The following is a 26,716-nucleotide window of genomic DNA, read 5'->3' on the forward strand; positions in this document are numbered from 1 at the left end:
CGTTCATATAACTTGCACGCACAAAGCAATGGACGCTACGTGTTACCCTTAAGGGGTGTTGTATAGTGCGGGCATGTGACGACGAGCAAGGGAGCTCGTCGCCCATGCGGCACGAATGCAATGAGCAAGGGCATGGTGCACGAGCACAAGGCAGCAGCCCTGCCTTGTGTCGTGGGCTATGAGCAATGGACGAATGGGCATGGGCGAAGGCAAGGCACGACAGTCGCGTGTGGGCAGCAAGCGAGCTGCGCCACAACGCGCACTGCTTCGCGCAAGCGCGCGCAGCCTCGCGCGCAGCGAGCGCAAGCTCGCGTGCCACGAGTACTGCGCCCAGCATCGATGCCGCGCGCAGCGAGCGCTGGCTCGCACCAAGCGAGCGCTAGCGAGCGCGCACAGCATGCGCTAGCGATGCACGAAGCGAGCGCTGGCCCGCGTGCAGCGAGCACATGCTCGCGTGCATCGAGCGCTGGCGCGCGCGCAGCGAGCACCAGCTCGCGCGATGGCTTGCGAAGGGTAGAAGCAGCAGCTATGCGACGCAGCGCATGGGCTGCGCGCACATGGCCAGCGATGGCTGTGTGCGTGTGGCCCATGGGCGTACGTTGCGTGGGGTTGTTGCGTTACGATTAGATCGTTTTGAAATTTTAATTTGAAATTTTCAGTTTACGTAATTTTAATTAATTTTAAAATTAATAATTTAAATTATTTTCTTGGATTTTAATTTTGAATATTGTAATTATAATAAATTTTATTTATTCTAATTATTTTACTAAAATTAAAATCATGAATTAATTTAAATACGACTGAAATTAAATTAAACTTTTTGGATTCAATTATAAATTTATATGAGCTTTAAATTTTAATTAAATTTGTATGTTTCCGGTTAGACTAGAAATACATTTTTATGTTTAAAATTAGTAAAGCATATGAATTTATTGGTTTAAGTGGGAGCCCTTTTAGTCATAAACTCTTGATTAGGTCTACAAATCCTTAAGGTTAAAACAACTTGATTAGAATTAATAAGGACTGAATAATTGGTAGATTATTGGTGCCCTTGATGAATTGCTGCAAATATTTACGTGATGCATAATGTGTTTTACTAACCAGCTATGTGGGCCATTCATGATAATGAATGGGTGAATGGTATATATTGTATATGTACTGTTTTGCAGGTTATGAAGTGACTAGTATGGCCCAAATAGGATAGAAAATATGGTCTGCGTACCATTAATTTGAATGTAATTGGTCTAAAGTACCAAAGTTGTTTTTTAATTCAAATATGGTCTGCGTACCATCAAATAGTTGTAATTAGTTTTAATTATAGCTTATCCTATTTGAAGAAAATGATGCCTCCCACAGGAGATTTTCAAGACGGACTTTGAAGTTAAAGCTTCAAGATGAAGTCGGGCCATACTAGATCACATTTATCTTACACTCTATATTATAGGGCTTTGAGTGAGTTGTGTTTTCACGATGATTGTCACCCCAATAGTATTGGATTCATGTGCCCGGAGATGATCTCGGCCACCATGTTAAAGTCCGATGCAGATCGAATTCTATTGTACATGACGAGGTCCATGAGTGCACTTAGTTCTAAGACATTCATCTTATGTCCATACTACGAAAAGTATGAAAATTACTTTGAACTTCGTTTTTAATTGATTGTTATAAATTTAACTTTTTTTTTTCTAACTACATACGTTTATTGTTTGTATGTAGGAGTCACTGGATGCTTTTAGTTCTTTGCTTGTCTAAACGTGAGGTCTACATATTTGATTCTCAACAGAAGAAGAGAAATTTGATGATTAAGGAGCCACTAAACAAGTAAGTAAAGTATGCATATGAAAATGCCATTTTTGCCTAAATTTTTGCCTAAGGTTCTTTAGTTCAAAGTTGGGTTCGAAAACATCATTTTTGCCTAAAAATGACCTAGGACGACCCAAATAGCCTTAAATGTGAAATAATAGATTGTAAAGGGCCTTAGAAAGTTATAACTATGCATATGAGACGTGTAATAAGTTTGAAAACATTCCTTAGGTTCTTTGGTTCAAAGTTGGGTTCGAAAACATCATTTTTGCCTAAAAATGACCTAGGACGACCCAATTAGCCTTAAATGTGAAATAATAGATTGTAAAGGGCCTTAGAAAGTTATAACTATGCATATGAGACGTGTAATAAGTTTGAAAACATTCCTTAGGTTCTTTGGTTCAAAGTTGGGTTCGAAAACATCATTTTTGCCTAAAAATGACCTAGGACGACCCAAATAGCCTTAAATGTGAAATAATAGATTGTAAAGGGCCTTAAAAAGTTATAACTATGCATATGAGACGTGTAATAAGTTTGAAAACATTCCTTAGGTTCTTTGGTTCAAAGTTGGGTTCGAAAACATCATTTTTGCCTAAAAATGACCTAGGACGACCCAAATAGCCTTAAATGTGAAATAATAGATTGTAAAGGGCCTTAGAAAGTTATAACTATGCATATGAGACGTGTAATAAGTTTGAAAATATTCCTTAGGTTCTTTGGTTCAAAGTTGGGTTCGAAAATATCATTTTTGCCTAAAAATGACCTAGAACGACCCAATTAGCCTTAAATATGAAATAATAGATTGTAAAGGGCCTTAGAAAGTTATAACTATGCATATGAGACGTGTAATAAGTTTGAAAACATTCCTTAGGTTCTTTGGTTCAAAGTTGGGTTTGAAAACATCATTTTTGCCTAAAAATGACCTAGGACGACCCAATTAGCCTTAAATGTGAAATAATAGATTGTAAAGAGACTTAGAAAGTTATAACTATGCATATGAGACGTGTAATAAGTTTGAAAACATTCCTTAGGTTCTTTGGTTCAAAGTTGGGTTCGAAAATATCATTTTTGCCTAAAAATGACCTAGAACGACCCAATTAGCCTTAAATGTGACTACTACGTATATAATTGCATTTACATGTGTAAACAAAGTATATAATTGCACTTACATGTAAAATTTTCTTTGCATTTACATGTGTAAACAAAGTATATATAATTGCATATTTTATCGAATGTGTAGTGCTTTTCGGAGTTACAAGAGACTAGGTGGACAATCTAAGGGAACTAAATTAACATGGATTCCAGCACAGGTATATATATATATAATTAGTTTATTATTTACCTAAGAAATAAGTTTTTCAAAATTATAACATACAATGTGATAGAAATTTTACTTGTGTTATTTATTTTAATGCATTTAGTGTGCTCAACAACCGGGATCACTAGATTGTGGCTACTACGTCACGCGTTTTATGTACGACATAATAATGAATCATGGTAATAGTCAAGATCTTACTAAGGTATGTTCTCATAAACTACGTACTTTATATAATAAATTGAAGTACACAAAACTATTATATTGATCAATCGTTGATAAATTGAATTATTTACACTTTTTTAGGATTTTTCAAGAACATTGCCCTATTCACCGGAGGAGATTAATGAGGTGAAAGATTTTTGGGCAGATTACTTCATGAACAATGTCGAATTTTTAGCTTAATTTGTAATATGAACTTGATCTCTAGCTAGCTACGTACCTTTGTTGTAATAATTTTATGTTTGTTGTAACATGTTGGTTGATCGATCTATGACGAATTTAATTGCCTTTTATTGGGAACGTTAATTACGTTGTAAACTTTAGTGACAGGTATTAATTATAAATGTATTCCCGGTATTGGGAATGAAGCGTCTAATTTCAAAGACGATCATGTCGGAATTTCCAACTAAAATATTAAAAAACGAATATTTTTTTTTAAAAAAATAAGTCATTTGCAACGCACGTTAGCTCAATGTGCGAGGCAAATGACTTAATTTTTTGGCGCTAAAATTGTCATTTGCGTCGCACATTAAGCTATTGTGCGTGGCAAATGACTTTTTTTTTTGCGCCTAAAAGTTATTTGCGTCGCACATTTAGCTAATGTGCGACGCAAATAACTTTTCAGGCATGGTGCTGAAAAGTCATTTGCAACGCACATTAGCTAAATTAATCACAATCAATCATAATCAATTATAATCAATCACAATCAATTATAATCAATCATTCACAAGATTGTGTACAAAAATACACATATTCTAACACTATTTATCTATCATTTTGTTATACCCACTCATCTTTGTATTCCCTGTTTTATTTTTTATTTTTTTCTGTTTTTTTTCCTCTTACATTCACTCACATTTTCTTGTTTTGTTCGGTTTATTTATCTGCATTAAGTGAGTAAAATAAGGGAGAAAAAAAATTAAACAGAGAGCACCGTTATTTATGGTCAAAGATTGAGGTTAATATATCTTTAACCAATATTATTTGATGAATAAAGTGTAATTATTTGATTGGACATTTTAACTATTTGATTTTTCTGAAGGGATTTTAACTTGATTATAATTAATTGATCATAAAATGATTACAATATGTGACTATTTGATTAGAAATACAGCTATTTGATAAAAAGTTTAATTATCTTATACATAAAACCGTCATAAATTTTGTGTATTCTACGAATATTAATAATTATATTTTCAAACACAATATGATGTAATTATTACTAGCTAGTAGCATGGAATAACGCGATATATAGGATTCTATTTTAATAGTACTATTACAAAAGTAAAGTATTTCCCTAAAAAAAAGGTAAAGAATGACAATTTTGATTGAATTACCTATATTGATTCAAGACAAAGAAAAGTATAACGTTTTAATTATTTTTGCTAGCATTTCTATTTTGTCTTAATGGATTATATTTTATAGGTTTTAGAGGCTATTCCACTTATTATCATACGAAGTACTCCCTCCGTCCCAAATTAGTTGTTACACTTACCTTTTGCACAAAGTTTTGGGTGATAAGTGGTTGTTTGGTTATCAATTGTTATTTTATTGAAAAAGTAGATGTGATAGGAGTTAGTGGGGTATTTTTTTAATTGAATGAGAGAGGGTGTGGGGACAAAAAACAACTTAGTGGGAAGAGAGAGACAATATAATAATTGTGAGGTCATTCCTATTTTAGAAGTGTAACAACTAATCTGGGACGGTCGAAAAAGAAAAGTGTAACAACTAATCTGGGACGGAGAGAGTATGTAATATAGTGTATGGGTTTAAGGTAAGGTGGAACCTCATTCACTCTTGTTATGTTTCTACAACCCATATTTTATGGACCGAAATATTAAGTGTATTAATTATTTTTGCTAGCACTTGTATTTTGTTTAATCAATTGGGTTTGAGTGGTCATTTCCATAGGGGTGGCTATCAATCGAGTGATCGGTCTTCAGTTCTTCACTATGCATGAGTACGTCAAAAGAAGGTGATAACCGACAACTTTAGTTTGATGGTACGTGATTACATAACAACTTCCTTAAGAAAATTCAACGTAATATTATTCCTCCAAACTTGTAAATTTGCAATAATTGGCTTCACTATAAATGAGGATAAGTGCCTTACTCAATTTCATTATACCTTGATAGTTGATACCAAAAAAACAGAAAACAAAAACTCAATAAGGTAATACGCATTTGTAATTGTATAACTACTACGTAATAGAAAATGAGAATATCCTCGCTTTTCTCAATGATGTTTCTTGGGCTCATTCTAGTAACCTTAGTCGGTCACTGTTATGGACAACTCAAGGTCGGATTTTATGAAGGCAAGTGTGGTGGAAACAATGTCGAAAATGTTATTTATAATGTAGTTAAGCAGAAGATTAAGGCGGATCCAGATACCGTGTCTGATCTTGTTCGTGTGTCATTCCATGATTGTTTCGTTAGGGTATGTACTTATATAAATTCTCTTAATCGTAACCAACATATATGATTAATTATTTTTTATTATATCTAATTAAGTAAATTAATTGTATACTTACTTGTGTACAAAGGGATGTGATGGATCCATATTTCTCGATGGAGCTAATGCAGAGAAAAGTGCTCCAGTAAACAAAGGGCTTGGTGGTCTCAAGGCTGTTGATGATATTAAGGCAGCTGTTGAGAAAGTTTGCCCAGGAGTTGTCTCTTGTACAGACGTGCTTGTGATAGGTGCTAGAGCAGCAATTTCCTTGGTATGTTAATTAAATGATACTCCTCCGTTCCTAAATAAGTGTCCACTTTGAACATTTACGCGGGATTTAATAAAACTGAATTGTATGTAAGAGGTAATGATTGAGAATGTTTTTTTTTTTTGGGAAAGGAAAAAGCAGATAATTGTTTATTGATAAAGTATATATAAAAGTGGATGTGGTGATTGAAAAGTGGTAAAAGTGTAGAATGTGTAAGAAAAAGTAATAATGATTTATAGAAAAGTGGGAAAAGTATGTGAAAAAAGTGGGAAAAATGTATAGAAAAGTGGGAAAGGTGTATGTCCAAAAATAGAAACTGGACACTTATAAGGGAACGCTGTTTATGGGAACTGGACACTTATTTAGGAAACGCAGGGAGTACTATTAGCGCGAGTTTTTCAATGTACAACAAATGTTATTTTTAATATGTACGTGTTGCTTGTTATGTGCACGCAGGCAGGAGGAAAATGGTTCGAGGTAGAAACAGGAAGAAGAGATGGATTTGTGTCACGAAAAAATGAAGCACAAGCAAGTATTCCTCCACCAACAATGCCGGTGCCTCAAGCCATTCAGTTGTTTGCTAGTAAAGGACTCAACAAGGATGATTTTGTTGTTCTTCTAGGTATTTTATTACTATGATCAATCAAATACACTCATGCAGTAAAGATAGCTTTATTTTTGGCTAAGTTTACTATTTTTTTTTTTTTTTTTTAACAGGTGGACATACTGTTGGGACTGCACATTGTCACTCATTCAGAGAACGTCTGTACAATTTCCGTAATACCAAAAAGCCGGATTCAACTATTAGCCCGACTTTACTCCAACTATTGCAAAAGACATGTCCTCGTAACAGTCAAACTGATAATGAAACATTCCTTGACCAAACTCCAAATAGCCACTTCAAGATTGATAATGGCTACTACAAGCAAATTCTAGCACATAACGGTGTAATGGAGATTGATCAAAACTTGGCGTTATATCCCTCAACTAGATGCCTAGTAACCGGATTAGCTCATAATCCTAATCAATTCCTGGAACGATTCGGCCCGGCTATGGTCAAGATGGCTAGAATCGGAGTCCTCACCGGCAGCCAGGGGGAGATAAGAAAATCCTGTGGTTCTGTCAATTAGAGGGTTCTGTCAATTAGAGGGTTCTTTGTTCAAATCACATATCTTTCTTTTTGGATATTTTGATATTCTATTCACCATTTACATTGGGCCCCATAAGCTAAGCAAAGATGCCCTTGTAAAATTGTACCGAATAATCATAATTCATAAATGGTTAAATTATGTTTGTTTCTACTCCATATATTATGGCCCTGTTTGGCAATAGGCTGGTGGCTATTGGTTGTCGGCTGTTTTACTTGGCTGGTTTGACTGACGGTTCAAGTTGGCTGTTTTACTTGGCGGGTTTGACTGACTGTTCAAGTTGGCTGTTTGACTATTGATTGTTTACATATATGTGGTAAAATCAGTTGTTGGTTGTTAATTGTAGCTATGTAAAATGACATTTAAGGACATTTAATGTCTTTTATTCATTTTTCAATACATATTCCGTATTAGTACGGAGTAAAAGGTAATAACAAATAATAAAATATAAATTAAAAATAAATTATTTTATGCAGTAGTATTAATAGATTTTTTTTTTTGGCAATTAATTAATTATATTAATAACCAAAAGAGACCTTGACAAACCAAGGCAAACAGTTTAGGAACAAGCCCCTAAAACAACAAACAGCAACCAGAAGCTAGAAACAGCTTACCAGAAACTATCAACTACAACGGCCTAACTCAGCAAAACACACAAAGTCTAAACATAGACTATTTTCTCCTTAAGGCTATCAGACCATTTTCTTCTAGTATTAATAGAATATTATTTTAATTAATAAATAATATTTAATAATTAATAGTTACTAATTAAAAATAAAAAGTTAATAGTTAATAGTTAATAGTTAATGATTAATAATTAATAAATTAATAAGTAATAATTAATAAATATAATTAATAATTTAGATAGTGATAAGCCAAAAGGCAACTCCAAAAAGCTAGTAACACTAGCTTTTCATTTTTGGCGGAAAAGCTGGCTTTTCAGCTAACTAAAAAGTCAGTTACCAAACATATTTTTTGTCTGTTTGACCAGATTAAAAAGCCAACAGCCAAAAGCCAACCAAAAAGCCAGCAAAAAGCCAATTGCCAAACAAGGCCATTTCTATCGCCAACAAGAAAACAATCTCGTTAATAGTAGACTATTAATGACGGACTCAAATCTCATCACTTTTGCCAAGGATTCTACAATGATGTATTTGGACCCGTCATAATCTAATATAAAAAATCTAACAAATTAAATGATGGCCAAAATAATTGCTACGGGGTAATCAATTATGACAACTTTTTTCACGACGTACTTGTGACGAATAATCCCGTCGTAATTTTCTTTTATGATTAATGAGAAATCTTGTCCTCAATAGTGCTTTTTCTAGTAGTGTACGTTTGTACAAACCGAAGAAATATAATATCTTGTTGTTCTGGTTTTCTCCTCCTAGCTACGTATAGTACATTTTTCATTCGGTTTTATACAAAAACAGACATCATAAATGACACATGTCACTTCTTGGTGAAAAAAATTTCCGCCAATTTTTTTTCCTTTTTATTCACTTATTTATTTCAATACCTTTTTATGGAATTTTTTTGATTATACTCCCTCCATTCCTTTTTTATCTTCCTGTTTGGAGTTTTGGGTGGAAATTAAGAAAGTGAAATCTTTTAATGATTGGGTGTAAGAGTAATGATTGGGTGTAAGAGATTGGTATTTGTGAATAAAGTAAGGAGAGAGAAAACATTAAACAAATAAGGATAATTGAGATATTTTATTAAAGTAATGGGAAAATCAGAATATTTGTTACATAAAGGGACCACTTTTGTTGAGTTGGGGACCTCAACATCAAAAAGGGACCAATGAGAATTCAGTAATCTAAAACACACAGATCAGCATACAATGGACCAACATTTTCATCATATTTTCCCTCAAAACTTTTGAGGGAAATTTCCCTCCAAAACGAAATTTTGGATTTCCCTCCAACTAAAAAAACAGAGCATACATATAAAAGAGTTCTTGTTTTACAAACATAAATATAACTTGACAAAACTTCCAACCTCAATCTCTGACATCACTTGGCTTCCAAAAAAAAAATAACAATGGCTTCAGATCAAGAGGATGATGAATTCCTCGGATTTTCAGACGATGAAGGTGATGGTTCCAGCACGGATTCTGACTCGGGGGACGAAAGAGTTGCTGTTGAAGATAATGCAGTGCCCTTAAATGCTCATCAATACGGGGACATGGAGCAATTTCAGCAAGTACCAGATTTAAATGAACTGGCACAAGACTTTCCAAATGAAGATGGGACAACATCAGCAAACTCAGCAAACTCACAGGTTGTTCCACATTTATTTGATTTAAACACCCCTCAAATAGATGAGTCAGAAACATCTCCATACCATCAAACACCAACTCCTATTAACATTGGTCATCATAAGCCGGGGAAGCCAAGGTTAACTGTTGGATTGAAGTTGGAAATTTTGATTTTCCTACTACGTAGGAAAAAACCAGGTTTAGAGAAACTCATTAAGGGGACAATCACAGAGGCAGCAATCAAATATGATTACACTCCAAGAACAATCGGAAGCATATGGAACAAGGCTAGGAGACAGAAGGAAGCAATGCAAACATATGATATGTCCACCAACTTCCACAAATGTGGCAGAAAAAGAAAAGAAGTACCATATGAACAAATTGTAGTGATTGCAATGGGGGACAGAACATGCATTATAGATCTTGCAAGGATGCTTAATTTGGGACCGACAACAGTTTGGAGATTAATCAAGAGAAAGGTGTTAAAGGCTCACTCAAGTCCCTTATGTCCCGGTATTTCAGAAACTTGCAAGATGACAAGAATGAGATGGGTACTTAGATTAATTATGGATTACTCAATACCACATGATCCAACATATTATGGCATGTATGACTTCATTCACATAGATGAAAAATGGTTTTACCTAACACAGAAAAGTCAAAGAGTATATCTTGGAAACAATGAACCAAAGCCACACAGAATTGGAAAGTCAAGAACAAAAATCCCTAAGTTTATGTTCATGGCAGCAGTGGCAAGGCCAAGATGGGGTGATGATGGCAATTGTGAGTTTGATGGCAAATGGGGTATTTTTCCATTCACAAATTCAGTTGCAGCTAAAAGAACATCAAAGAACAGAGTGAAGGGGACAATAGAAACCAAGCCAGTGAAGTCAGTGAATCAAATAGCAACAAGGGACATGATGATCAACAAGTTAATTCCAGCAATCAAAGAGAAATGACCACCTCATGTCGGGGAAAAGGTGATCTACATAATTCAAGACAACGCAAAAGCACACATATTGCAATCTGATCCAGAGTAGCAACAACACTACAAACAAGATGGATTTACTTTTGTATTAACTCAACAACCAGCAAACAGTCCAGATTGTAACATATTGGATTTGGGGTTTTTTAGGTCAATACAATCACTCATGCATAAGAAAATGCCAAAGACAGTGGAAGATTTAAGTGGAGCAGTGATTGACTCTTACAAAGAACTTCATCCAAAGACATTGTCTAATGTGTGGATGTCACTCCAATATGTGGAAAATGAAATTCTAAAACACAAAGGAGACCATAACTACCAACTTCCACACAACAAGAAAAAAATTTTAGAGGATGAAGGCAATCTGCCAGAACAAGTGAAGGCACCAATATGGGCAGTGAATGAGTGCACACAACTATATGAAGAATGGAAAGCAAATCAATGAAGCAAGGGGCAAAAGATAGGTAACTTTTTGTGTTTTCGGGACATGTTTTGAAAGTAACACGAATATTTAAAATGTCACTTTTGTGGGCTTGAATGTAAGCATTACATGTAGGCAAAACATTTTGTAAGTATCAAACATTTTGGAAAGTTCAATGAATGAAATCAATGTTATTAATCAGTTCAATGAAAAAGGAAAACACCACACTACGATCTCAGAATGTCCCCAAGCATCACCGACACAAACCCTATCCACTAACACTTAGCTCCTGAAAAGCATCAATGATGCTAATGGCGCATGAGTGTTAATGGATAGATGAGTTTGAGTCTCAGCGAATGATGACTCGTCATATATCAAACAAAACAAAGAACAAGGCAGCAATGATGACTCATCATTAATGTAGTTATTCAATCTCAGTTTCAAACAGGAAGATCAAAAAGTAATGGAGGGAGTACATGTGAAAGCACATAAAGGGGACAATAAACAACACAATAAACAAGATGTAAATTGATTTTCCGATCTAATGTCAGTTTGTATGTGAAGGAAACGATTCGTTTCTTACCACATTAAAACTGGCAAAAGATCGGAAAAAAAGGAGGAATAAGTATTGATCTCAGAATGTCCCCAAGCATCATAGTTAGAAATCCAAACTACAAACACTTAGCGCCGGAAAAGTATATCAAAAGACATACTAATGGCCGTATGAGTGGTTGTAGTTATTTGGACTTGCTTCTCAGCATTTAAAAGACTCATCATTGAACACATATACACAAGGCACATAAAGGGGACAATAAACAACACAACAAACACGACGTAAATTGATTTTCCGATCTAATGTCAGTTTGTATGTGAAGGAAACGATTCGTTTCTTACCACATTAAAACTGGTAAAAGATCGGAAAAAAAAGGAGGAATAAGTATTGATCTCAGAATGTCCCCAAGCATCATAGTTACAAATCCAAACTACAAACACTTAGCGCCTGAAAAGTATATCAAAAGACATACTAATGGCCGCATGAGTGGTTGTAGTTATTTGGACTTGCTTCTCAGCATTTAAAAGACTAATCATTGAACACATATAAACAAGGCATATAAAGGTGATACTAAACAACACAACAAACTTCACGTGAAATGATTTTTTGATCTAATGTCAGTTTGTATGTGAAGGAAATGATTCGTTTCTTACCACATTAAAACTGGCAAAAGATCAAAAAATTAAAACACGATTAAGTATTGATCTCAGAATGTCCCCAAGCATCATAGTTACAAATCCAAACTACAAACACTTAGCGCCTGAAAAGTATACAAAAGACATACTAATGGCAGCATGAGTACGTGGTTGTAGTTATTTGGACTTGCTTCTCAGCATTTAAAAGACTCATCATTGAACACATATACACAAGGCACATAAAGGGGACAATAAACAACACATCAAACAAGACGTGAATTGATTTTTCGATCTAATGTCAGTTTGAAGGAAACGATTCGTTTCTTACCACATTAAAACTGGCAAAAGATCAAAAAATTAAAACACGATTAAGCATTAATCTCAGAATGTCCCCAAGCATCATAGTTACAAATCCAAACTACAAACACTTAGCGCCTGAAAAGTATATCAAAAGACATACTAATGGCAGCATGAGTAGTTATTAAAAGACTCATCATTGAACACATATACACAAGGCACATAAAGGGGACAATAAACAACACAACAAACAAGACGTTAATTGCCTCCACAAGAATTGACTCATCACAAACCACCATGGACAGATTGCAAACAGTCGCAAATCAACTGAATACAGGGACATATGATCAATACAGGGACATATTGGCAATGATCAATACAGGGACATATGATATAGGGGCATATCAACATTTGAAAATAATATCATCATCATATAATATCATCATTTGTATACCATCATATCATCATTTGCAAACAGGGACATATAATATCATCATTTGCATACAATCATAAACCAAAACAGGGTCATATCAGCATGAATCAAAACAGAGCATTTTCCAAGATTTAAACCCTCCAAACTCCACATGATACAACAAATCCTCCTTCAACAACAACAACAAATCCAACCCTGCCAGCAAGAGATCACACTTGCTGGCCTACAATTTCAACAGCTGACCATGTTTACTAAATTTCTAATTAAAATTAAAAGAGGGGACATACTTATCTAATCATGATCATCATGATCATCTGCAGCAGTCGTGTCTTTATTCTTTGAATAAGGGAACGCTGATGATTCTTGCCCAGAGGACACAGCAGATTTGCCATCCTCATTCTCACACTCACCAACATAATATAGTTCGAACGAGTCAGATCGAGTGGGTTCCTTGCATGCAATAGGGGACATAAGATACGGGTCATTAGCATCAACATAAAAACAGAGTCTTTCAAATTACAATATTTTTTAAAATCACATGGGCATGATTTAATAATCAAAAGTCACTCCAAATACATCACAAAAAAAATGAAATTCAAATAACCCTCGATTTAATTACCAAAAGTCACTCCAACAACATCACAAACAAATCAAAAATACCCTCAAAAATACAAAAAAAATTCAAATAATTCCACATAAATTTGTGCAAGTTAAAATGGTTAATTAAATCACATGCAAATGAATATAAATCCTTATCTTTGTCATTTTCATCATCAAAAATCAAGTGAAAATAAAAAAAAACACAAACATTCAAATAATACCCAAATATAGCATGGAAATTCAGATCGTAAATTCGACAACATGCAAGTCAACAAAAACCCATATTTTTCATCTTTAACCACATATTTTAAAAAACTAAATGGGGAATATGAATCAGACAAGAATTTAGACAAGAAAACAAGAAAACTTGACATTTAACTCCTCAAAAATACCGAACAAATTCAAAAATTTCCAAATAAAATCGTGCAAATGAAGATCGTCGAATAAACCACATGCAAATGAATAAAAATCATTTTCATCAACACATTCAACTGAAACCCATTATAACATCAAAAAACGAGAAAAAATAAAAAAATCCCCAAATAATTCAGGCAAATTCAGATCGAGGATTCTATGACATGCAACTCAACAAAAACCTTAATTTTTCAAATCTTAACCATAAAACAAACAAACACAAGAATTTATACCTCATCTTTGTCATCGTCTCCAAAAAAGCGCAGATCTGAGTCCGTGGGCAACCGATCGTCGTATTTCGATTCGACCTCTTCACCAGGCTCTACCTCCCACTTCTCGAACCACGCTTTTAGATAGTTACGAGTGCTCGTATTCTCTTTCTGGGCCATCATTCTATTATGCAAAAACTCCGCCGAATATGAGTGCTCGTCGTTGGGACACTTACAGTTGGGACCCCAGTCACAATTTGGATCTGGGATTTGTTGGCTAGAAGTACCCAACAAAGAAGAGGCCAAACTTTTTGAAGTCGAAGACCCCATAAAGATCGGACCAAAATAAACCCTAGAAATCTCCGATGAAAACCCGCAAAAAAATTTGGAACAAATTTACTCGCAGCGACAAAAAGGGACGCTTATAGGGGAAAAATTTATAGGGGATCTGATCGGATCAATATTTGGATCAAAGTTTATGAAGATTTTAACTCGAAAACTCTTCAGATCCGAGAGAGAGGAGGAGAAAATGAGAGAACAGAGGCGGAGATTTTTAGGGTTTTCTGAAGAACAGAGGAGAGAGAGAGAGAACATAGGAGATTTCTTAGGAGAGAGAGACGGAAAATGAAAGATGAGGAAGTTGAATGAGGGGAGAGAGAGAGACAACGACGTTTAAAAAGGGAGGGGTGGGTGGGGTATTTGGGAATCATAAAATAATTAAATAAGGAAGGGTGATGATTTTGAGGGTTGAATTTGAAAAGATTCTAAGGTATTTGGTGTAATTATGTTGAAATATAAGGGTATTTTGGTCAAAATTTATGTCCAAAAATAGAAACAGGAAGATAATTTAGGAACGACGTAAATAGAAACAGGAAGATAAAAAAGGAACGGAGGGAGTAACTTTTACTAATTAAAATTTATCATTTCCTATTTATTTATTTCATCAACAATATAAATTTTTAGTTGTAATTTTATTTCTCAAAGTATAATATTTGTAAAATCATAAAATACATCATAATTTTATTAATCTTTTGAAAAATCTGTCAAAATTTAATTTATGAATATCCGTGCATGTACGGGACCTAATCTACACTACAAAAATTTGTATCTTTTATGACAACCTAATAGCGACGTGTAAAAATCCCGTCGCAAAAGGGCTTTTGCGACGGGGATAACAACCCAACAAAGACGGGAACAACCGTCGCAAATGTCTTTTACGACGGGTTAATGACGTGATTTCCCATTAATAACGACCCCCTTTTATGACGGGTTTGCGACGGAAAATCCCGTCATTAATAAAAATTATTGGCTCGATGGGATTTCCCGTCGTTAATAGTACAATTTCTTGTAGTGCTATTTGTCTACTACAATGTACTCCACTTCTCCGCAATGACAAATCTTAGACCAAAATAAATTGGGAATCATAATTTTTACCAATATCCTACAACTGGGTTGGGATCCGATGAGAAGGGTAGTTAATATTAGAACTGTGTGAAATTGTATCAGCCCTCACACTACTAAAAAATTTAGATACAGAGGCAACACCTTGAGGCAATTCAATTTTATGGCCTCTAAAAGTGCCTTTTAGCATTAGTTAATTATGGTAGCCTCTAAAAGTTACTTTTAGGGTCGTTGAAATTTAGCCTACCCCTAAAAGTACTTTTTAGCATTAATAAAATAATTGTTGCCCCTAAAAAGTTTCTTTAGCATCAAATGAAATTAAGTTGCCCCTAAAAAGTACCTTTTAGCATTAATGGAATAATATTTGCCTCTAAAACTGTTTTTTAGCGTCAATGAAATTTACGTTGCCCCTAAAAAGTACTTTTTAGCATTAATAAAGTAATGATTGCCTCTAAAACGTTTTTTTTAGCATCAGAAAATAATGTTTGCCTCTATAACGTGTTTTTAGCATCAATGAAATTTACGTTGCCCCTAAAAAGTACTTTTTAACATTAACTAACGGTGAAGGAGAGGGGTTAGGATATAATATAAATATATCATTGCCTAACGGAAGTGGAGACTGTGGATATATGTATGTTGTGGAGGAGTTTATTGTTCCAGCTATTCAGAACCTTTGAACCAGATATGATCATCTTGATTGCTGGACAGGACTCAAGTGTTGTAAGTCCTGTTTTTATTTTAGGGCTTAAGCTTGAGGATATTTCTTAGGTCAATAGGTCATGTGGTAATTTTATAGACTATATGAGTTGAGAACTGAGATCATTATGACATGTTGAAGTTGAACTTATTTGTATCCTTGCTGGCCTCCCTACCGTCCATCAGTCTCGAAGAAGTGTTGAGTATCATGAAGATGTCAAGCATGATATCTTCCTCCTAATAAGTCCTTGCATAGTTGTGAGTTGGGTCATGACTCATCACTCATGAGACTCCTATGCTAACTAGAGGGGTGCGTTTTTTTGGTAGTATGACTTTGGTCGACTTTATTGAGGTGTAATATCTTTAATCATGTTCATTGATTTGTTGAATTGAAAAAAAAAACCTAATTTACAAGCCCTAACTCAGACGATTTTCTCTCTCCTATATTGGTGGTGCGTCGTCCTCCACCGCTGGCATTTTCCTATTGCAGGTGATGCTGCCTTGGTTGTTGATTGATGTTTCCATGCCTCCACAATCACATATCCGCTTCTTATTCTCCTCCTCGTCGGAGCAATCACTGTTGCTGTTGCAGTTGTTATTGCCGTGCATTGTTGTTGTTGGTTTTAGTTGCTGGACTCCTGTGTTGCTGTTTCTCTGCCTCTCGGTTTTCTCTTAAGGGTATAACTCTTGCCCAACTCTTCTTTATCTATTAGTTTATCCTAAGCATATTATAATAGTTTATGGAAGTAAATCGTCATTGATTTATTATTTTGATTACATAGAAATGTTTTTGATTATTGAATTAATGTTTTTGATTATCGAATTAAGCCGATTTTGATAATATAATTGAGTAATTCAAATTTATGTGTCCTTATACAAGAAAGGGTTTTTAAATGGAAATACGATTGAGTTTTCCAAATTGATTTTATTAATCAAATAAATATTAAAATTACGATTTCAATCATAATCCACGCGGGTGGTTCAACAAGATCCAACAGAGTAAACAATTTACTTTAATAGCATGAAGATTTTTATTGTGTTTTGATGAACTTTGGTGCATAGTTTGAATTAAATTTCCATTTGAATAAGTTGTAGACTAATTGATTAATTTTCGGACTTTTCCATGTCGCCCAAGTGTATTGTTGCATATCTCATATTCGTTGAGATTGGATCCTCCGCCTCCATAGCAGCATTAAGTAAGCTAGTTTTGTTTGATTGCATAGACTTGCTTTAACAAAAGGTACTCTGATTTTTTGGTTTGTAAGTTTTTTATGCTTTGAAGTTTATCATTTCTGCTTCTTGTTGTCTTCGGGCTTAGAGTGAGGAAATGTATCGTGCATCCTTTTATATTTACAATGTCAGGAGGTATCCATTCTGAGTACTCTAATTATGGTTTTAATCTTGAATCTGGAGTCAGATTTCTACAATAATATCTCATATGATGGGATAGATTATGCTAATTCTGGTTGGTTGGTTGGCCACTGTACATGCTTCCATTATGTCTGAAAAATTTTCTGGTGCACGGGCAAGAGATCTATCTTGCTCAGTTTAGGCGACATTATTTGAAATTTTTTTCTGCTGTCCTGCTGTATTGCTTCTGTATTTCTTCTCACCCTATTTTTTGAAATCGCTTGTCTAAATAGTACTCTTTATATGACCTTCAGGATAAGAGTTGCTGCTATATTGTGTTACACACTGATAATGTGTTGTCTCGCTGCTACACTGCTGATGTCTCACTGCTACACTGCTGCTGTCTCGCTGCTACGCTGATGTCTTGTCCTGATGTCCTCCTGTTGTCTTCTTGTTGTCATACTATTGTTCTGCTTGTGAAAATTTTGTTTCTGCGATTTTTGCGATTGGTATATTACACGAAAGCATATTTGTGCGATTTTTGTTAGTTTTGGGCTTGCGGGTTGTTGCAAGCCCTAAAGTGTTTTTTTGGTTAAGATTGAATAACAATTGTTCTCATTTGGTTAATAATATTACTTGTAGTTGATAAATTTTCGATTCCTATGAAATTTGGTGTTTTACTTTTGTTATCTTATCATGGTTATTTCTTATAGGTGTTCGTGGTTACAAATGTAAATACGCTAGCAATTTTCAGGGCCTTTAAACACTTTTCATGATGATATCAAATTATTCAAGTATCGTTATTTTTAAAATAAGATACTGTCTCTAATCATATATAGTCATAATTAAATGGTTGCCTCTAAATATACGTCGTTTTAGAAACAGCCTTTTATATTGCCTCTAATTATATTTCGAGGCAAAACCATATGGTTGCCCGCGACTTTTTATTTTGCCTCTAATTATATTTTGAGGCAAAATTATATGGATGCCCCTAAATGTATAGTGTCTTTAGAATCAACTTTTAATACTGCCTCTAAATATATTTTGATGCAAGATTATAGGTTAGCCTCTAATTATATTTTGGGACAAGAATATACGGATGCCTCTAATTATATTTCGAGGCAATAATATGTGGTTGCCTCTAATTATATTTTGAGGCAAAGATATATGGTTGCCTCTAATTATATTTTGAAGCAAGTATAAATGGATGCCTCTAATTATATTTTGAGGCAACAATATGGGGTTGCCCCTAATTACATTTTGAGGCAAGGATATATGGTTGCCTCTAAATGTATGAGCTTTTAGAGGAAACACATTGTGTTGCCTCAAAAAGGGGCATTTAGAGGCAACCACTAATTAGCGACGGAATTATTAGAGGCATCCACTTTTTTGCTTCAAAAACCCATTAGAGGCTAAATCCCTATTTTTAGAGGCAATTATGACTTGTCTCTGTATCCGATTTTTCTAGTAGTGTCAGATTAAGTAGATCGTGCGGCTTTAGTTAATGCCAACGATTCACTGTAATTGTAGTACTCCGTAACTTCTACATATTGCAAAGTGCCAACTAAATAATGTGTACAGCTGGCAGCAAGTTTCCTATATGACTTAAATTTTAACATCATCGCTGTCTCCTACCTCAGCTACTCCCTTCCTCAATCTTGCCATACCAGACCAAAATAACTCCTACATCTTCATCCTTCTCATCTAGACCATAAAAAAGCAAATACATAGAAAATAGGGTTTTTTTGCCAAAAAGGACCTTTCATAAACGTTTTTTTGCGAGAAAGGACATTTTATGACGAAATTGGTGAAATGGGACCTAAAACATAAAAAATTTTGTTGATTGAGACCTTTTACCGGTTTCTTGGAGTTGACCCAAGATTCCGGCAACGACTTTGACACGTGGCATCCGGAGAAGTCCACGTGTCCATTTAATGATTTTTTTTTTAAAAAAAAATTTGCCCAAAAAAAAAGACATTTTTTTTGTCGATTTTTTTTTTGCCCCAAATCGATTTTTTTTTTTGGCAAAAATCGAATTTTTTTTGCCCCAAATCGAATATTTTTTTTTTGCCCCTAATCGAATTTGTTTTGGCCCCAAATCGATTTCTTTTTTTGCCCCAAATCGATTTTTTTTTTGGCCCTAAATCGATTTTTTTTTTGCCCCAAATCGATTTTTTTTTTGCCCCAAATCGATTTTTTTTGCCCCAATTCTCTCTCCAAAATCCCAACTTCCTTAAAGTTCGTCACTGAAATTGTTTGCCACGAATTGTTATTCATAGCCACACGAATGAGGTTTGCTATTTCCCCCCCTCAAATTCCTCCTCAATTGTTCTAATTTTGCGTCGAAAAAAGTAGGGTTCTTCGCAAAATTGGGGCAAAAAAAAAATTCGATAACAAAAAAAAAAATCGATAATATATAATTTTTTTTTTTGGGGCAATTTTTTTTTTTGTGCAAATTTTTTTTTATTTTTTTTTTAGGATTTTTTTTTTTAATTATTAAATGGACACGTGGCCTTCTCCGGTTGCCACGTGTCAAAGTCGTTGCCGGAATCTTGGGTCAACTCCAAGAAACCGGTAAAAGGTCCCAATCAACAAATTTTTTTATGTTTTAGGTCTCATTTCACCAATTTCTTCAAAAAAGGTCCTTTCTCGCAAAAAAAACGTTTATAAAAGGTCCGTTTTGGTAAAAAATTCTAGAAAATACTAGCTAGATGCATCTAATTTGCATTAGAGATACATAAAAAAGGTACTCCGTATTTGGGATACATCAGAATTACAAATACACCACAAATACTTCCAGATACATTGGAAAGACTATACACTGGATATACATTGCAAATGCTTCAATTCTCCTTCCTTTTAAATTGGACACGGGGTAAAAACTTAAAGACATACACTCTTCCTTTACCTCCCCGATTATATATCTACTAGTATTTTATGCGCGTGCGTGAATTTTAGAATGCATGTAAACCAACATTAGTAAATCGACATTAGTATTACCTATTGGAAGATTTCATCCCAAATGCATGGTTGAAAAGTTAAGAAAAAAACATATAAGCAAAATATAAAGAACATACGCAACATTATCAAATCTTAGTCTAATATGCACGCGATGCGTGCGAAAGTATAGTTAAAATTATTTTGATACAACTAACACATCTCAACTAAAAATCAGAATCCCAGTTATGCTCTCCAACATTTAAAGAATCTTCTAAACCCTTGTATAAATCAGCATGTATCTTATCTTGGTTGAGTGCAATCCACCTCAAATTATTGGCTTGCATTTTACAATTATCGACGACAAATTGTTGGAGTAGACGACCGGCTCTCGAGGTTAGAGAATCAAGATGTTGTCGCGTCTATAACACAAAATACTTGTTTTGGTCAGAAAGATAAGTATAAGATTTTAAGGATAAGATGCACAAAAAAAGTTATTAGAAATATGCACCTAAAACGCGTATGCATAGAATCCCCAGTATGTCAACTTTTTACCAGTTACTGACTCTATCATAATATCCCTATCAAAATCAATAACAAACTCGTAAATAAAAAACCACAAATGTTACACGAATTATATTGGAGTGGATAATGTAAGTTATATGCGGTGTGAAAAAAGCATTACTTAATTGCAGTTGCAATAGCGATGCATGCGAAAGATTATTAATAATTTAAAAACCACAAATGTTGTAAGAATTAGGTTGGAGAGTGGATAATGCAACTTACTCAATAATTTTTTTTAAAAAAAAGATTATTTTAAGGTTTTATTTAGATTAAAATTGAGCTTTCTTTTCCGCTAAAACGAAAGTTTTAATTTAAAATATAAAATGAATATTTTATTTTGATGCCTTTTGTTTTTCTTTTATGGTAAAACGAAATTTTCAATTAAAAATAAAATAAATATTTTATTATGAAGGCTTTTTTGTTAAACCTTTTGTTGTAAGAATAACAGGTTTGATAAAATGTAGTCAATGTGCCTATTTCGTTTCAAAACCCAAATAATCCAAGCTGGCCCATTTCATTTACAAAGCATAGATCCTCCCATCTCTATTTAAGACTAAAAGCTCTTAATTCTAACCCTATTTCATTTTGTTACTCATTTCTCTATCATTTCTCGGCCTATGCCGCTCTCTTCTCTCTTCTTAGAGATTTTTTTAGTTTGTTTTCCTTTTTCTCTCTTTTCTCACCACCTCCGATCTCACAACAGTTCTCTTCTCTCTTCCCATCTTTCCTTTCTCTCTTTAACCCATAATCTATTGCTTTTCTTCTTTTATCTCCTCAAAAAATGGCGGAAAATACATGTTGTTTCTCTCTCTACTTTGAAGATATTTGCAAAAAATGGCGAAAACACTATGAAATATGAACATCAGGAAGATCTTTGGAAAAAATGGCGATAAAACTTTGAAATCTAAACATCAGGAAGATCTCTCTCCTTTCACAGGTATATTCCTCTTCTTTTCGTCTTAAATTTGCCTTATTTGGACTTGATTTAGAATTTTAGGGTTTTGATTACTTCATGTTTTTTGGTTTATAATCGAAATTTATATTTGTGGAATAGATAGGTTATTTAGGGTTTGCTTAACTAATTTCAGTTGGGGTTCGTTTTCCTAATTATTGCTTAACTGGTTTTTTTGCAATTTTGATTTGCATGTCGTGTTGGAGAGAAAGGCGGAGAGGCGCTGGGCGAGGCGGTCTGCTTACGCGACGCATCAAAATTTCTTTTGAGTTCTAATGATTTTTTTTGCTTTATTTCCTTCTAAATTTTCAGATCTTGTTGTTTTGGTTTTGATTTTTCGTATTTCTGTTGTTTTGTTTAAGCACTAATTATTTATGGAATTTTTGGTTTGCATGTCCTGAAATTATACGGATTGGAGAGGAAGATGCAAAGGCGGATGGCGAGGCGCTGGTGAGGTTTGCTCTCTTTCTCTCTTCTAATCTTCTTTAATTTCTTTAGCTTCAACTCTTGTATTTTAACTTTTTTTTGTTTTTAATCAATTTTGTTCCGCTCATGCTTGCATTGATTTTGATAAGATTTTAATTAATCAATGTTGTTCAGCTACTGTTTGCTTCGGTTTACTATATTTTTAAAATTTTGATTGATTTTGTTGTAGATTTGTTTGATTTTCTGGACCTTGATTGGTTTTGTGTAAGTTTTGTATGATGTATTGTTGAATTTTATCCTGGTTTATTTTGCATGTTTTTTACTTTTGAATTTAAAATTTTGATTGATTTTGTTGTAGAGTTGTAGGGGATTAATTAGGGGTTTGATCCTGTTTTTTCTGTTGTTGTTTAGAGTAATTTGTGTGTTTTTCTAGGGGATTGTGTTTTTTTTTGGTGTATTGCATTCCTACATTTGGAGCCCGATCTGTATTTGTTCTTGTTCAGATCGGGAGCAGCCAGGGAAGACACACATCACATAGTATGCATACTAAATTATGCTAATTGATTATGTGGCAATTAATTTGGATTCTGGCGATTTATGATTTTTCCGCGTATCAATTAGATTGTTCATAACCTAACACTAATTTGTGTGGAGCAGTTGTTGATAGGTTGGTCAAACATAAACATCCAAAATCCTAATATGGTCATATGACGGGATTTTTCTAAATAACATATGGGATGGGGTGGAGTTATTTAGTGCCTTAGTAGATAAGAAGTTTAATAAATATGTGGTTGTTTCAAGGGAATCTACTCAATATTGAGGTGGAACTGATGCATAAAATAGGATAGTGCGAGACATATTATTGATGGTTCTAATCATGCGTTCGTCTTTTCCATTCTGAGATGAGGTATGAGGACATGAAAATCTACAGATTAACCCATTCCGAACACATTTTTTTTTAAAATAGATCATTGTCAAATTCCCTCCCGTGGTCACTTTGGAATGCTTTGACTGGTCTTTCAAATTGAGTTATGACATATTGCCTAAAATTCAGAAAATATTGAAAAGCTTTCGATTTATACTGTCCACACAAAAATGAGTAAAATCATCTAATAGTACTAAACAATACTTGTGGCCTTTAGTGCTACGAATGGGAGAGGTCAACAAATCAGCATGTATTATCTCAAACGCAGTAGACGTAGAACTATTAGAATCATAATACGGTAAGCACACATGTTTCCTTAATTGGCAAGAATTTCAAAAACTAGAGTCGTGCTCTTTATTATAAACTATGAAATTAGATCTAAGAAAACTTAAATTTGGAATTCACGAATGTCCTAGACGATCAGCCAGGTGGTTGAAGACGCGATTGCGAGGGTAGTAGCTAAGTAGGAATATGGTGTGGTAATGGTGGTGATAGGATGTAGGTCCCCATAACTTTTTTATCTCGTTATAATGCTCCTCGTACGAAAAAACCTTCACAGAAAAAACCATTTGAGTCAAATTTAATAGATACAGAATTATCAGTGGAATTTTTTTGAACTGAAATTAAGTTCTTAACTATTTGTGGGGTAAGGAGAACATCTCGAAGTAATAAGGGTGGTTTTAAATGGGAAAAATAGTATGACCATAACCTGTTACTGGAATGTGATGACTATTATCATCTAAAATATGATTATTAGTGCTTAAATTAAACAAGGGAATTAGAGTACCTGCGTTGTTGGTCATATGAGTTGTGGCACCAGAGTCCACGTACCAAGAATTATCATGTGGGAGCGCCATCATTGCAAAGTAATGGCTCAATTCAGTTGTTGTCATAGTTGGGCCATGCTCTACTGGACAGGCTTGGTAATGCAGGGTAGGCGACGGAGGTGGGGCAGACTGGTACAAGGCCGGTGGAGTTGCGTCCCGGTATTGCACGTGAGGTTGATGCTGGTGTGGGTACGGATAAGGGCATGTTTACCAATGCTGAAATTGTGGATGGATTTGAGAAGATGGAGCTTCTGGGCCGGCCCACTTCTATTGGTGTGGTGCTGCTGCCTGTGTCTGATGGGTCCGTGGCTGATTATTGTTAGCATTTCCACGCCCTCTGGCTCGTCCTTTGCTCTTGCATCCATGGCCTCGATCTGCCGCCCCCATCACCTCAACCATGTGGGGCCACCAGTTGCTGATATGGTGGGGTTGTGCTAGCGGTGGTTGTTGGTGTTGAACGGAAAAGGATTAAGCTTGGCCTATGTGATGCGCAGTTCGTCGGTCTTGCTCAAGTAAGAGGCGACAACGCGCGTTCTCAAAATTAGGAAGAGGCTCTGTTTACTAAATCATAGTAGTCACAATATCATAATCAGTACCAAACAAACCTGCAAGAAGACGTAATACCAATTTCTGTTCTGACACGGGTTGATCAATATCAGCCAACTAATCACTTATAGTTTTTAATTGTAAACGATAAGAATTAATGTCAGGAAGAGTATTCTAATGAAGAGAATTAAATTGGTTTTCAAGATATACGGTTGTGGTATGTTTGTGATCTTGAAAAATCTCCTTGAATTTATTCTAGATCTGTTGAGCCGAGTCTCCTTTGTAAAAAATTGTCTGGAGAAGGTCGAAAGAGATCGTCCCATAGATCTATTGTTTCACAATTAATTGAATCGAGCCGCTTGCACATAGGCTCGGAGACATCAGTAGGTCGAGGAATTGTGGGATCTATGTGATCAAGTACATTGAAAGAATAAGTGTGACATTCGAATAATTCGAACGAATTCGAATATTGCACCTTTTCCCGATCAAGAATTAACGGGATAGTGTTCTTGATATTGTTCACCTATAAGGCGAGGTGAAATACAGTGGATGGAGGGTTGGGCGGAGGGTCAACATCATCATTGCCCATAATAATATGTGATTGCAGTATTACCAATTATCCACTCGAAAAAAGCCAAACAAAAACACCAAAGCTAATGAATTTGTATTACTGGAAGACATATATATTGTGCGCAAAGATTAATTTTGTGTACGACAAAATAAGCTAGGCTGAAGCAGAGTAGGGGTGTTGCGTACCAAATCTACCAGGATCGAAAAAAATTTTGTGGAAGCGAGATCTAAACCTTAAGCTCTGATACCATGTTAGATATTGTGAAACTCCGTAAATTGAAGTATTGTCATTGATCAAAAATATATAATCGGTTACAATTATTAGTCCTAGTTGGATTACAAAACCTAATGCGAGTAGCTATAAGTTTATTGTACATAAAATATCCTACTAGATTTTATCTCTATCAATTACAAATATATGAAGGTCACGTACTTCACTTGATCGGATTTTTCTTATACAAATTTGCATGTCTTTATAGAATTTTTTCCAATTATACCGCTCTTGAAATTCTTATGTGGATCTAGCTGGCCGATTACATCAGGAGTTAGGTGCAGGAAAGGATATTCTTTTGTTCATTTCAAAGTCTACAGAGGAGAAAAACTTAACAAATTACTCCGTAGCAGAAATATACGTAATACTTCTGTGGAACCTTGCATTTTTTTGGCATGCACCTCTGGCTTGCAGAACACTTTTCCTTGTTTTCATTTCTTTTTTTGACAAGAGGACTAAGAAAAAAACAAGCAAAGAGAAAAAACAAAAACCTAAACTAGAAACAAAGCCGAAGAAGCACCCTACGCCTAGCAGAAGTCGCAATATCATGAGCAGGAAAATGAGATGACGTGCCACCTTACGAATATAAACCCTTGCCAGAGAATGAAATAAGGCACAGCTCCATGACCAACCAAGACACATAAATAGGGGCGATGTCAGAACCAGATAACAGATGCACTAGCGTGGAACAATCTGAATAAAGAAGTAACCTAGAAAACCCACGGCGAACGACCATTTTTGTCGCCATCAAACAAGCCGCGCGTAAGCTCAGCATGCAGAGCGGAACTCAAAATACAAGCATGAGCACCTCCCCGATCCGAGAAGTATGATCCTGAATAATCCAACCAGTCCCTGTGATATTAGATAAAGCAACCCAACCCCCGTCAAATGCAGACTTCTAAATCCGCAATATGCAACATAGACAAACCCGAGGTCGTTGAAGTACAATCCAAAGTATGAGGAATGGTACCGAACTGATGAGCACTATGGTGTTGACGAATCATATGAGTCGACGAACATCGAGACTGCCAGCCATGAATCATAGCAGATAAAACCCCAGGATTGCAAACTGCATTACGAAACCTGATTTCGTTAGGAAGAGCCCAAATACTCCAAAGCACAGACCCAAAAAGATCTAGGAAATGAGTCCTCCTTGGAGAAGAAGATGTATTAACCACAACCGAGCACACCAATCAACAAGCGACCCAACATACCGGTCGGGGAAAAACCGGGA

At 35.0% G+C, this 26,716-nt stretch overlaps 3 protein-coding genes across 3 annotated transcripts; all 3 read left to right on the forward strand.

Annotated features, from left to right (window-relative positions):
* Positions 1 to 1,724: 1,724 nt before the first annotated feature.
* On the forward strand, positions 1,725 to 3,447 carry LOC130462688 (uncharacterized). Its single transcript, XM_056831463.1, has 3 exons — positions 1,725 to 1,821; positions 3,044 to 3,113; positions 3,225 to 3,447. Exons 1-3 carry the CDS (start codon positions 1,727 to 1,729, stop codon positions 3,384 to 3,386), a joined length of 327 nt encoding a protein of 108 aa, XP_056687441.1. The 5' UTR covers positions 1,725 to 1,726; the 3' UTR covers positions 3,387 to 3,447.
* A 2,006-nt stretch (positions 3,448 to 5,453) lies between these two features.
* LOC110777742 (peroxidase 60) lies at positions 5,454 to 7,360 on the forward strand. The gene is made up of 4 exons (XM_021982328.2): positions 5,454 to 5,776; positions 5,883 to 6,062; positions 6,516 to 6,681; positions 6,777 to 7,360. Exons 1-4 carry the CDS (start codon positions 5,555 to 5,557, stop codon positions 7,187 to 7,189), a joined length of 981 nt encoding a protein of 326 aa, XP_021838020.1. The 5' UTR covers positions 5,454 to 5,554; the 3' UTR covers positions 7,190 to 7,360.
* Positions 7,361 to 9,253: 1,893 nt separating this feature from the next.
* Positions 9,254 to 10,429, forward strand: LOC110777744 (uncharacterized). The gene has a single exon (XM_021982329.1). The coding sequence runs from the start codon at positions 9,254 to 9,256 to the stop codon at positions 10,427 to 10,429; it is 1,176 nt and encodes a 391-aa protein (XP_021838021.1).
* The last annotated feature ends 16,287 nt before the right edge of the window (positions 10,430 to 26,716 follow it).

This window comes from Spinacia oleracea, chromosome 6 (genome assembly GCF_020520425.1).
Source record: "Spinacia oleracea cultivar Varoflay chromosome 6, BTI_SOV_V1, whole genome shotgun sequence".
Classification (NCBI taxonomy): domain Eukaryota; kingdom Viridiplantae; phylum Streptophyta; class Magnoliopsida; order Caryophyllales; family Amaranthaceae; genus Spinacia; species Spinacia oleracea.